The following is a 13,843-nucleotide window of genomic DNA, read 5'->3' on the forward strand; positions in this document are numbered from 1 at the left end:
CCAGTCCTTATCCCCTTGCAGCCATGTCTCTGTGATGCCCACCACATCATACCTGCCAATTTCAATCTACGCCACAAGCTCATTTACCTTATTTCGTATACTGCGTGCATTCAGATACAACACTTTCAGTCCTGTATTTCCCGTCCCCTTTCTCATTGTTGTCCCTTTATCTGATGTGCTTGAAGTTAGATTCTTAGCCCTTTCCAAACACTCTGTCCTATTTTGTGTTCTGGGGACTTTAATAGCCTCTCCTGGGCTCTCCTTTCTTTTCAGTTTTTTCATAATTTTCCATGAAGTTGAATCCACCCCCCCCCCCATACGCTAACCTGCTGCTTTGTTTCCCATTCGTCATACTTCTTGGAGTTTTACCCTTCCCTCCCCCCCACTTTCTAGTTTAAAGTCCTGTTGACCACCCTATTTACCCTTTTCGCTAGAACATTGGTCCCAGATCGGTTCAGGTGGAGACCGTCCCAACAGTACAGATCCCTCCTGTTCCGATACTGATGCCAGTGCCCCACGAAATGGAACCCCTCTTTCCCGCACCACTCCTTTAGCCACGTGTTTACTTCCCTTATTCTGGCGTCCCTATGCCAATTTGCACGTGGCTCGGGTAGTAATCTGGAGATTATAACCCTTGAGGACCTGTTCTTTAATTTAGTTCCTAGTTACTGATAATCCCCAAACAGGTCTTCTTTCCTAGTCTTACCTATGTTACTTGTCCCGACGTGGACCACAACAACTGGATCCTCCCCCTCCCTCTCCAATATCCTTTCAAACCAGTCAGAGATGTTCCTCACCCTGGCACCGGGCAGGCAACATACCATGTGGGACTCTCGATCCCGCTTACAAAGGATGCTATCAATTCCCCTAATTATAGAATCCCCTACAACTACCACTTGTCTTTTTGCTCCCCCTTCTTGAATGGCCTCCTGTGCCACGGTGCCGTGATCAGCTGGCTCATCCTACCTACAGCCCTCTTCCTCATCCACACAGGGAGCAAGTACCTCATACCTGTTGGACAAGGTCAAGAGCTGAGGCTCCTCTGTTCCTGAACACAGGATACCTCTACCTGCCTCACTTGCAGTCACACCCTGCTGACCCTGACCACTGACCTGACTTGAGGTACTTAATCTACCGGGTGTGACCGCCTGCTGAAACAAAGCGTCCAGGTAACTCTCCCCCTCCCGGATGTGCCTCAGCGTCCGGAGCTCGGACTCCAGCTCATCAATTCTGAGCCGGAGTTCCTCCAGCAACCAACACTTGCTGCAGATGTGATCACGGTGGCCCATAATGGGATCTGTCAGCTCCCACATCATACAGCTACAGCACATCACCTGCCCAGCCATCTCGACTTAGATAATTAATTTATTAATTAGCTTTGCAGTGTTTTTTTTCCCAAATTTGGTGATTTGCTATCAACCAATCAGGTCACAGCTTTCCGGTGATGTCACTTTTTCAGTTTTGGCTTCAGTTACTCTGTGCCCCGAGGTCACTGCTCCGGTGCTCCTCCCTTCATGTCTGCTCCCAGGATTTACTCACCAATCAGCTGCTTTTTCTTTAAAATCCACTTTCAGAAGAGTGTCCCTCGCAGGTCTGGTGCACTCCTGAAGGCACTGCCTCTTCCTCTCTCTCTTTTTTTTTAGGTTTGAGGAGGAGGGAGGGATGGAAACACCACAGCAATGTAATGTTTGGGGCTATTCCGTTCTTTGACAGTAGATCCTCCTCAATTCCCTCCTAAGTCGCGGTGTCTGCGGTGACTTCTCCCAGAATGCTTCAATCACTTCTCACCAGTACCCTCATTTGGATGCTCTTCTTCCTGTTGAGTGCAAGAGTCCTTCTCCTCGATTCCTCAAAACACTGCCTTAGAAATGTAAATGGTGTTGGCGCATTTCTTTGGAATTTGATTTTTTGCAGTCACAGAGGGCATTCGTGCCTCTTTAAAGATAAGAAGGTCCCTGCTGGTTTTCTGAAGGCTAGAAATACCTCTGCTATGGGTCATAGCTAGTCAGGCATGTCAGGGTAATGCCTTTGTCTATTTTTAAAATCAATTAGGTTGACGGAGGTACATATATTTTTTTCTTCCTGTCTTTTGGATGGGACATACAATTAATCAACTTCCCCTAACCTTATTTTTTTCCCTCAGTTCACCATAGTGCCTAACATGGTGGTAGGCTCACAGCTTACAAAGTGGCTAGTTAAGTTTCTGCAATTCCCTACTCCAAACCAGTGTTCAAGATGAGTCCACAAGTTGTTGTAAAATGAGCTAGATAGTTATTTTAAAAAAGAGGAATATTGAAGGATATGGGAAGTGTGCAGGGGAGTGGGGTTAAACTAGGTAGCTGGTAGAGCAAAATGGTGGCACAGACATGCCGGATCAAATTATCTGTTACTATGATGTAACATTGGGCAGAATCTTATAGCCTTCCCTGTGGTGGGTTTTTTGGCAGCAGACATTTATTCAGGCACAAAGCTGGTGAGTAGGGACCCTGCCACCTTCCCACCTCCACTCCGATTAAGTCCATGGCAGAAAGCCTCATGGACAGCCTTCCTGTCACGCTGTCAATTGACATCCTTTAAGTGGGCAATTAATGCCATGGCTGCTGGTGTTAACCCAGGGGCAGGCAGGGGACTTGCCATGAGGGGAGCATGACAAGCAAACGCTGGTGTATTTGTTAGCATGCTCCGAGAGAGTGTCCCTTATTCAAAGGCTGTGCTTTATCAAGGGACCCTGCATTGGGATGGGGCTGCGAAAAGCCACTGCCCTGGCCTTGATGCTGGCCCCATCTTCCCCACAACCCCCTTCCTGCCACTCACCTGTGCCTGGGTTCTCCTCCAACTCAACAATCTGAGGCCTCAGGTGGGTTTAGTACCGGCAGCAGCCACGGTATCCTTTGTGGAGCTGCAGACTACAGAAGAGCTGCCAGCCTCTGATTGCCTGGCAGTTCTCGGTGGTCAGGACTTCTGCCCCTGGGTCTGTTGTACGATGTACCTTTAAGAGAATGCAAGTGGACTAACCATGTGACAGTACTGACCAATGTACAGCATTGGCTACTGGTTAGAGCTGGGGGTGGCTGTGGTAGCATGCAAAGGTTTCGTGCTCTGCCCTCTGTTGCAATAAACAATCACAGTTTGTTCTTATGTCGGTCTCTCTCCATTATTGATAATGAACATTAACTAACAAGAGTATATGAAGGCGTGCAATTCGAGTTTACTCAACTGGTGAACACATAGGGCTAAATTTTTCCGTCGGCGAGCAGGGGGCGGGGCCCGCTCACTGATACAAAAATGACGTGGGATGACATCAGGGGTTCCCGCCCCATTTAAATCTTAAGGAAGGTGGGGGCACAGCGAGATCAGCTGTGGGCCCGCTGACCTGTCAATGGACAATTGAGGCCATTGACAGGATCATTAAAACAACTAAAGGACCTGTCCATCCAACCTTAAGGTTGGCGGGCAGGCCAGAAGTCCCAGCGGGCTTCTGAAAAAACATCCACCGGCGGGATGAGGTTTCATGTAGGGTTTCAAAAAGTTTATTAAAGTTTCAGTGAAATTTATTAACATGTCCCATCTCATGTGCCATTGTCACATGAGGGGGACATGTTAAGGATTTTTTTATTTTTCTACTTTTTAAGTTTATAAAGCTGTCAGCGATCTCCCTGAGGCAGCACTTAGTCTCAGGGAGATATGCGCTCTTTCGTGCGCATATGCGGAAGAACGCACTCTCACATTTGGGGAATCCCACCCTGCCTGCACAGGAAGCACACAGCACTTCCCACCAGATGTCAGTCACGCTGGGCGGGCCTTAATTGGCCCATCCACTTAAAATGGCAACGGGGCCTGCCTCTCCAGCGGGGAACGGCTCCCCGCCAGCCGGAGATTGGGTTGGGCCCGCACCGCCCGGCCGACAGGCAGAAAATTCTGCCCATAGACTCAAGACATAATAGAGCCCTTGACCTCGGTGGAAAGCCTGCCGCTGGCCTGTCAAGTGTCTGACCCTGTCGCTGCCACAGGATTCTGCCTATTATAGGATGTCATAGTTTGCCTTAAATGAATGCAACCGGTTTAAACACAGCACAGCATATGCAGTGTCACTTTGTGAATGTTTTAAATCCATTAATAGTCATCCAATTAATCTTATTTTGTTTCACTGCATACTAAAATGGATCCATCAATCCTACTATCAGGGTGCTTTTGAAACCTGGGGCATTGATTCTGTTAGACAGCATTGACAGATTTTTAAATAACATGTCTAAACATAGTGAGAAAAGTGCCAACTTTTTAAAGTTTTATTAACCATCTATTGCAAAATCGCCATGTAATTTGCTTCCTCCAATATGATCTAAAGCTTTGGGACTATATGAGCCATTAGTCTGACCAATATTTTTCTACCAAACTGAATTTCACCAAGATTCTGTCATTACATTACTTTTAAATCATTTGGCATCTTGACTACGGCTATTTTTAATTGAGGGGGAAACGTAGTATTGAATATTTACCATGCTATTGACTGACAGACTGATAATGCAGACTGAAGACATTTTTATACTGGAAAAGCACTGACATTATCCATATCGTCCCTGTATCTACTTTACTGAATAGACTTTTCATAAAAAGTCCATAAAAATCAATAAGGCATGACAAGAACAGCAACAAACATGAATGTCAAAATCAATGATGCAGTCAAGATTCTGTAGAAAGGACAATCAATAAAAATGACTCCAATTAAGAGCAAGTCTGGTAAGTGACAGAGATGTACAGAGATATAATACAGCCTTTAATTCAAGTTACAAAAGTTCATTTCAATAAATCTGATAATTTACAGAGAAAATGGCCGTGAAAGCAAACGAGCTAGCCAAAACCCCTACTTGTTCACTAATGCCTTTTCGAGAAGTGAACCTGTCATGCTTGCTCAGTCTGGCTTATACATGACGCCAGTCGCAGCCTGAATGATTGACTCAATGCTCTCTAAAGTGGCCAACAAGTCAATCGGTTGTATAAAATCAACACAAAAGCATATACAATTATGGATGGGAAAGCAATGCAACATTGCCCACATTCTGAGAAATTAAAAAATATAGAATGTATTCATTTATTCCCTTTCAGTGCTCGAATAATTGAATTCTTTTTTTTTGGGTTGGGGGGGGTGGCGAGAAAGAGGAATGAAAGCTATGATGTGCCCTTTTTAATATATTAGACATCAGATCATATGAAATGTAAAATACCTGCTCAGGGTTGTATTTCACAAGTACACCAGCACCATGGAATTCTTCCAAAACATCCTTAAGTTTCTTTGTGGAGTCTAAAAGAAAAGACAAAGTTTAAGTTTTACAAGTTTGTCCTAAGTAAGACAAGACTGAATTTTCACAGAACAATGGGTTTTCTTCAAACTTTACATCACAAAGTTCTGGCATATGTTGAGCAATGCTGAGTCTCCAATGAATGGGCAAGTTACTTGGAAGAAAAATTATACTGCATCAGACAACATCATCCTATTTTCTTAATAATGTACAAACTCTGACCTGTTCAGAATGAAGTTCAAGGTGCAAGTTGAGCCAATGCACATTCATTGTGCTATCTGCAATTGAATAGATTCTTCAGCACAAAGAACAAATGCACTGCTGTATTTGAAATGGATGCTCCCCTTCAAATCAGATACATTTTTAAAACCAGTAGCTTTCGTTTATCTCTTTACTACACAATATTATTTTCCCTCACTATGGTCATTTAGGTATTTTGAAGAAGTGCTGTAATAGATATGACTCGTTAGCAGTGAATGAGCAAGAAATTTTTAACTGGGAGTTGTCATGGAATGAAAATGATAATTTTGACATGTGTAAGTCATGATGATGATATCACCTGCAATTAACAAAGGGCCATTTCTTGCAAAGCAAATTACATTGCCTTATATAACTCCAAACTAAAGAAAAGTTTTTTCCCAATAACACTTTCCCGACTAAGATTCATCTTAAAAGTCTGCAGTAAATCAGTGTCACAATTGTCCTCAGTAACCCTGGGGTGAGAGCACGGGCAGCATAAAAGAAAGAAAAGCAAAATCAGTCGGGGCTCTCTGTCCTGGTCACGTTCCAATAATCGCCACTGGAAAGTGCCATGTGCAAATGTCAGATGGGGAATGGATCAGGCTCATCTGCAAGATCCTTTTTTTTAAAAAAAGATCCTTCAAGTCCAGTAGCTTTTTGCCATTTAAAACCTAGGATGCAAGACATGGGTCAGATAACAGAGAGCAGCTGGAGCCTGTGCAGCAATATTCTATATGAGTCAGTGCCTTCAGGGTAGCAGAGAGGGAAAAAACAGCAAAACAGTAGTAAAATGGCATCAGTTAAAGCTAGGCAACATAGAGCTTACACAATATTGGAAGTTTGGGATCTGATTACAGACCTCTTTGAAATGTATTAGGCTGTTTACTGTTAAAAGTGCTATATAAAGTTGTTGCTGGAGGAGGAGAAAGAGTGGCAGTTGAAAGGAAGGAAGTCAGCATCGTGATCAGATGAGCCCAAAGGGAGATGAACAGAAATTAAAAATGGAAAGGGAAGAACTCAGGGGCTCAACATTCAGAAGGCAGAAAATGGAGGATGGAGAGGAAATTAGTAAATTAATGGAAACTCAACAGGAAAACTCTCATTTTGGTTTATACTTTAGAAAGCAGTTAATAGAGAACAGTAAAGCTGGGAGAAGGTAGAGACAACGGGGGCTGTGTAGTTAAAGTGAGCTAAAAGTGAATTAATGTATTAAGGATTTACAGCATTCGTAGCAACCATCTTAAAATTTTACCTGAATCAGGAAACAGAACCTGGAAATAAATGAAATACGCCAAAAAGTACTCACAAAAGTTATACTTATGACCATCTTAAACTACAAGATTGTTATTTAAAACCTTCAGTTCAAACTTGCTTCTTTTTCTTGTCATCTCTAGTTTTCCTTGGCTAGATACTGTGCCTCATAATATACTCTGTACATGGATCATGTTCAATTTGACAGTGCTATAGCAATCAGAAATGACGTAGAAATGCTCGATATTGAGACCCAGTCACCAAATTCAGCTCTGATCCAAATGCTGATCTAACATCCCAAAATGTATTTCTGTTCCATCACTGTCGCTGGGTTAAAATCTTGGAACTCCTTTCCTAACAGCACTGTTGTTATATCTATACAACAGGGACTGCAGTGGTTCAAGAAGGTGGCACATCATCACCTGCTCAAAGGCAATTAGGGATGTGCAATAAATGATGCCCTTCCAATGGTGCCCACATCCCATGAACAAATAGAAAAAAAAATTAGCAATATACTTCACTCCAGAGGAAGGTCCAATCATATCATCCTATGTGACTATGACAAAGGTAAATTGTCTTCCTTGTCCTTCTGCAGCCATTGACACGGTTAACCATATCATCCTCCTCCAATGCCTTTCCCAATATTGTCCAGTTGGGTGGGACTGCTCTCACCTGGTTTCATTCTTATCTATCTAATCAAAACCAGAGAATGACTTGCAATGTCTTTTCATTCTGCTCCGCACCTTTGGTGCCTCCCCAAGGATCTATCCTGGTCCCCTCCTATTTTTCATCTACATGTTGTCCCTCAGCAACATCATCAGAAGGCATGGTGTTAGTTTTCACATATACACTGAGAACACCAGTTCCACCTTACCACCATCTCTCTCGGTTCCTCCATTGTTGCTAGATTATCAGACTGCATCTCTGACATCCAGTAATGAGCGAGCAGAAATTTCCTCCAAATAAATACCGGGAAGGCTGAAACCATTGTTTTCGGACCCTGCTCCAACTCCAGTCCCTAGCTACTGACTCCATCTCTCTCCCTGGCAACAGTCTGAGATTAAGCCAGTCTCTTTGCAACCATGGTGTCACAGCAGAGCTTGAGTTGAGCTTCAAACCTTATATTCGTGCCATCATTAAGACTGCCTATTTCCACCTCTGGACTGTACCCATGTCTCAGCTCACCTGCTCCTGAACCCCTCATTCATTACCTCTATATTAACTATTCCAGTGCACTCCCGGTTCGTCTCCCACATTCTATTCCTCGTAAACTTGAGGTCATCCAAAGCTCTGTTGCCAATGTCTTAACCCCCAGCAAGTCCCATTTTCCCCATCACCCCTAGGTTCGCTAACTGTCATTGGCTCCCAGTCAAGCAACGTCTTGATTTTAAAGTTCCCATCCTTGTTTTCAAATCCCTCCATGGCCTCGTCCCTCTCTATTTCTATAATCTCCTTCAGCCCCATACCCCTCCAAGATATCTGCACTGCCCTAACTCTAGCCTCTTGCGCATCCCCAATTTTAATTGCTTCAACTATGGTCTCAGTTGCACCAGCTCCAATCTCTGAAGTCTCCATACACCTCTCTATCTTGCTTTCCTCACAGCCTTTGATGATCTGAGCCAATATTTCCTTATGTGGCTCGATGTCATACTTTGTTTAAAGTACTGTACTGTAGTGTACATTTCCATTACACATTTTCAAGGTGCCACTAAGGCAAAGAGGGAAGGAAAAAAATATTACAACCCACTGCGTTACAAAATTGGGATATTTCATTACAATAAAGGCAATATACCATATTGTAATTATATTAATTTAAATTAATATATTATAAACCATATATATATATAAAATACAGAATTAATGGAGTTCATCAGGCAGATGGCTCTCCATCTTCACTTCCCTCCCTTCCCGTGAATCCTGATGAGAGAGCCCCGCCATATTCTCAATCTTCTTCAAAGGCATCCTCATTAACTTCAGGAAATAGTAAGTCTTTCTGCATTGCAATATGATGTAAGAGTTATGTTGATTATGGAGGCTCTGGCTGTACCATATTGAGAGTTCCAGCAGATTTATCCAGGCACCTAAAAATATGTCATGATGCCCATGGCCAGCTCAATTAAAATTTTTGCAGCACAGTGGGCCTCAATATTTTTGTCCTTCCCCTCTGTCTGCAGGTGCTTTAGTGGCACCTTAAACTATGACTGCAAAGGAGACCCCCAACAAAATGGGACACTGAAATCTTGTCATCTTATCAAAAAGTATCAAGTGTAACTGATCAATCATGACGCAAGAAATAATGGTAATGTGTAATGGAAATGTACACTATAGCCAATTTCAATATGGATTTTTAAACAGCAATTCAGCCATCGGTACAGTACAGTAAAAGAAGTTTGTTGAAATCTATAACATCCTCATTTTCATTACAGAAAAAGGGAGAGACTGGAAAACCTTTTAAAAAAACCAATACCATGATGGTATGACCGTCAGTTTAGATTCACATGAAGTTTTGCCTCTAAGCTTTGTGGCAGCTCTTTCTGCTATTTTGCAGGATTGTATGCCAACCACTCAAGGCTCTTCTTAATCTGAAGTAATAACAAACAATTTTACTCCGAGCGCTTAATTCATTTTCTATGTCAAAAATCATTACATTATTCAGAAGCCAATAATTTTTTTTTGAAAAATGGAACTTATTATCTAAGTAACTAAAAGGAACTATTTAACATATTTTATCAAAATATTTATAATATATTCATGATTAGACCTTTCCCACAAAGAAGAATTAGTTCATGAGTGAATTCCCTGAATTTAACATGTCACAGCATTAAATTCAGACCTCATTTATATATATATATAATGTGGTATTTATATAATTAAGATGCATAATGAATGGTGACAAAACACTTAAAACACAATGGGAGCCAAATTGGATAGCCCCCAACTTTGTGCTGCCTGCTCAATATAATGACTCCACATCGGACCAGTGCTAACCACTGTTCATTGAGTGCACAAGTCAACAAGCATCCCAAAATTTTAATTTCTTAGCATCACTTAAAGCTAGCCTTCACTGCTTAAAGATAGCTTGCACCTCTTAAAGGGGAGGTGCACTGTGGCTGGAGCAGGTACTGAAAGTCATGCAAGCAATGAATTTATCTGGGGAAAAGTGAGGGATGGCATAACCTGGGAAAGTGTAGGCTCAAAGGCTTTTGGATACTGCACAATAAGGTCTTGGTTGAGGAGGTGAAAAGGAGTAGAGATGTCCTCTATCTACAGGGTGGCAGGGGGCCCTTCAGACACACAGTCAAAAGGCAATGGGGGCAGACAGATGTGGAAGTCAATGCTGGGAGTGAAGCCTCAAGGACTTGGGTGCAGGGCAACAAGACATTCATGTGAGGTCAAGTGATCAAGGTCAGTGAATCCATCTTCTAATGCCATATCCCACCAAATGCAACACCAGTATCAACCACTGGTCAACTCACCCACACAACCATCACTCAGCTACCAACAATGAGGACTCATATCGAACATTCATATCTTCTCACCCTCACACACTTAGCACTGCTCTACCCACAGTTCACAGTCTGCACATGTTGCCAGCTATTCAGTCTTGATAGTCCATGACTCAAACATATAGTACAACACTCACTAACCCACTAATCTATTTCTTGCAAGGCAAAGTGGTGAAGAGGGGGTCTTATGGCGCAGTGGGTAGTGTCCCTGCCTCTGAGCTAGGAGCTCTGGGTCCAAGCCCCACTCCAGGACTTGATGGCCAAGGAAGGTGTATTCATAACACAGCCAAACAGAATGAAGGTTGCAAAGATACCCCAGGCATTGACCTGCGTGTTTCGCGACCTATGCTCACACACAAGCTGGATGCTGAGATAGTGAAATCCTTTTCGGTCCCAGTGTGAGAAGCCAAAGAAATCACCATCCCCTCATTTTTTAAAATTTTGCTTTACCTATCACATTGTTTATTCAACATAATGCTTAATATGTAATTAATTGCAAATATACCTTTCGGTTAGCTTTTTCTCTTAAAAGTCAATTCACAATCAAACACCCATATACAGTCAATGGACCAATCCACAACCAAACATCCCGGTTGAGACAATGGACAAATCTGATCAGGAGCAGGAAATACTTTGCTCTGAAGCGGCCAGCTTTCCCTCCCTTATGCTACTTTAACATATACACAGCATTGGCTGTTTGTTCTTTTGTTTTAGGCAAAACTGACACGTTTTCACCCCTCATCCCCCCTCCCCTGTCACCAGGTTGCAACACCAGTATAGAACACAGCTGATATATGATGCCCACAAAGCAATGTGCATGTAGTCAATGGCACTCTGCACCATGGGGCATCCTGCAAATCCAGTAAAGCCATGTGCTTTCTCCACTTGACAAGAGGGAAAGCAATATGACTGTCTCACTTCGAAGAGAGGCATCTGCGACGTCTCTTACTCAACAATTGACAGCAAACAGTAAGGCATTGAAAAAATCTCCAGCTCCAGCCTGGGAGGATCCAGTGGCAGAAAATTTCATCAACATCGTCACCTTCACAGCCACTGTTACCGCAGAAGGTAGCACATTTCAGCAAGAAATTATTGGAAGGCATGCCTCACACAGAATATTGTTGGACAGCGGAGGCCCCCAGTGACAGCACAAAAGCCAGGGGCAAGCGTGCCTTGGCCGTTTGTTAGATACCCAGCCACATTTTTTGGCTATCCAGCAACTAATCCAGTTGGAAGGTCAGCAGCAAATTAGTCTCAGCAACGACACAGGGAGTGGTGGCCACAGCTGGGACTGCACTTAGTTGAAGGATGTTGGGAGAGCAGGCTGCCCTCACAACCAGTGAGTGGGACCAGGGGGGGTGCCAGGCCAGTCAGGCAGGCCCTGGCAAAGGGGGCAGGTGAGTTGGTGAGGGTAGGGAGGGATTACCATGAGGGTGATCATTGCCAACAGGAAGGAGGAGGCATTCCATGGGCCACAGGTTGCTGGATTAAGAGGTACTCCCCCCTCCACACTCTAAACCTGGAGGGAGGCCACCATGGTCTACCTTTGCAGTGGAGGGCCCTCCCACCATTGGTAAAATTCCAGTGGTGATAGGAAGAGGCCTGCAATTGGCCACTTACGTGCCTCAATTGACCTCTGTGTGGGAGAGCCCTGCACACACTAAGAATACACACTAAGTATCAGTGAGCAGGTTATTGCTGAGTAAGAGCTCTTGATAGTACTGTCAACGCCTCCCATCACTTTGCAGATGATCTAGAGGAGACTTTTGGGGTGGTAATTGGTCAGGTTAGATTTGCCCTGCTTTTTGTGGGAGGACATGCTTGGGCAATTTTCCCTATTGCCAAGCAGATGATAGTGTTGTAGCTGGACTGAAACAGTTTGGTTAGGGCCGCAGCTAGTTCTGGAGCACAAGTCTTCAGTACTATTGCCGGAATATTTCCAGGGCCCATAACCTTTGCAGTGTCCAGTGCCTTCAGCCTTTTTTTCATTTCACATGGATTGAATCGAATTGACTGGAGACTGGCATCTATGATGCTGGGGATCTCAGGAGGAGGCCAAGATGGATCATCCACTCAGCTCTTCTGGCTGAAGACAGTTGCAAATGCTTCAGCCTTGTCTTTTGCACTGATGTGCTGGGCCCCCCCATCATTGAGGATGGGGTATTTGTGGGGCCTCCTCTTCCAGTGAGTTGTTTAATTGTCCACCACCATTCACGACTGGATGTGGTAAGACTGCAGAGCTTAGATCTGATCCGTTGGTTGTGGGATCACTTGGCTCTGTCTATCACAAACTGCTTCCACTGTTTGGAATGCAAGTAGTTTTGAGTTGTAGCTTCTCCAGATTGAGACCTCATTTCAGGTACGCTTGGTGCTGCTCCTGGCATGCACTCCTGCACTATTCATTAAACCAAGGTTGACTGTAACAGTAGTGTCACAAACAGAATTTGTGCTCTCTTACTGCCTGGATTAGTATGTTTTGTATGTCAAATGGCATACATTTTATTACAAACAGAAAACAGAAAATTCAGGAAAAATTCAGCAAGTCTAACAGCATCTGTGGAGAAAAACAGAGTTAACGTTTTGAGTCTGTATAACTCTTCTTTAGAGCTAAAGAGAAGTAAAAATGAGATGAAATTTATAATGTTTAAGGGGGTTGGAGCAGGTGAAGCTGGATAGAAGGCCAGTGATAGGTGGGGCAAAGGAGAGATTGACAAAAATGCGATTAACAAAAGAACAAAGTGGTAGTGGTAAGGGCTAAAGAAGGTGCTGATTGTGGCATTAAGGAAAGAAAGCAGAATGTGATAATAGCAGGACAAGGGTAAGCGCTCTGGAAAGAACAACATGAACAAGTGAAAGATGGCCCTTGTGGGGATGGGGTGGGGGGAGGGGGCAGTGGTGAGGAAAAATGATCAAAAATAGGATAAAAGGTAGGGATAAAACAATGAATAAATGAATAAAAATGAAAATAAATAAGAATAAAAATAAGTGGATAAAAAAAATTTTGAAATAAAAAATAAAAATGAGTATTGAAAAAAGGGATTAAAAAAAGAGGAGGGATAGGGGAAAGAGTTCATGGTTTGAAGTTGTTGAACTCGATATTAAGTCTGGAAGACTGTAAAGTGCCTAGTTGGAAGATGAGGTGCTGTTCCTCCAGTTTGCGTTGGGCTTCACTGGAACATTGCAGCAGGCCAAGGACAGACATGTGGGCATGAGAGCAGGATGGTGTGTTGAAATGGCAAGCGACAGGGAGGTCTGGGTCATGCTTGCAGATAGACCTACATTTTATTACCCTTGGAGTGTGTGTTCCAATTAGATAATTCAGCAGCAAACTTTAGTTAGATAAAAAGTTATTTATTCTCACACTTAGCCAGAATTAAACACACCCTCAGTCTCATTCATGCACCCACACACACGGAGATTGGACACAGATAAAGGTCATACACTTTTGCAGATTACAGTCATCTCAATCTCTGATTTAAAATCTCTGACATCCCCAGTGGCAGACCTGTGATTTTTTAATGGATTCCATGATTTAAAGTTGAAGTGAGA

At 43.3% G+C, this 13,843-nt stretch overlaps 1 protein-coding gene across 6 annotated transcripts in view; it reads right to left on the reverse strand.

Annotated features, from left to right (window-relative positions):
* Window positions 1-13,843, reverse strand: part of dgkb (diacylglycerol kinase, beta) — a 959,831-nt gene that overhangs the window by 837,729 nt on the left and 108,259 nt on the right. For all 6 annotated transcript variants that reach the window (XM_078535051.1, XM_078535068.1, XM_078535062.1 and 3 more), the window contains exon 2: window positions 5,223-5,299. In XM_078535051.1, the coding sequence (XP_078391177.1) occupies window positions 5,223-5,299 (77 nt within the window). The remainder of the gene's footprint in view (window positions 1-5,222; window positions 5,300-13,843) is intronic.

Source organism: Cetorhinus maximus, chromosome 3, assembly GCF_964194155.1.
Source record: "Cetorhinus maximus chromosome 3, sCetMax3.hap1.1, whole genome shotgun sequence".
In the NCBI taxonomy this organism is placed as follows: domain Eukaryota; kingdom Metazoa; phylum Chordata; class Chondrichthyes; order Lamniformes; family Cetorhinidae; genus Cetorhinus; species Cetorhinus maximus.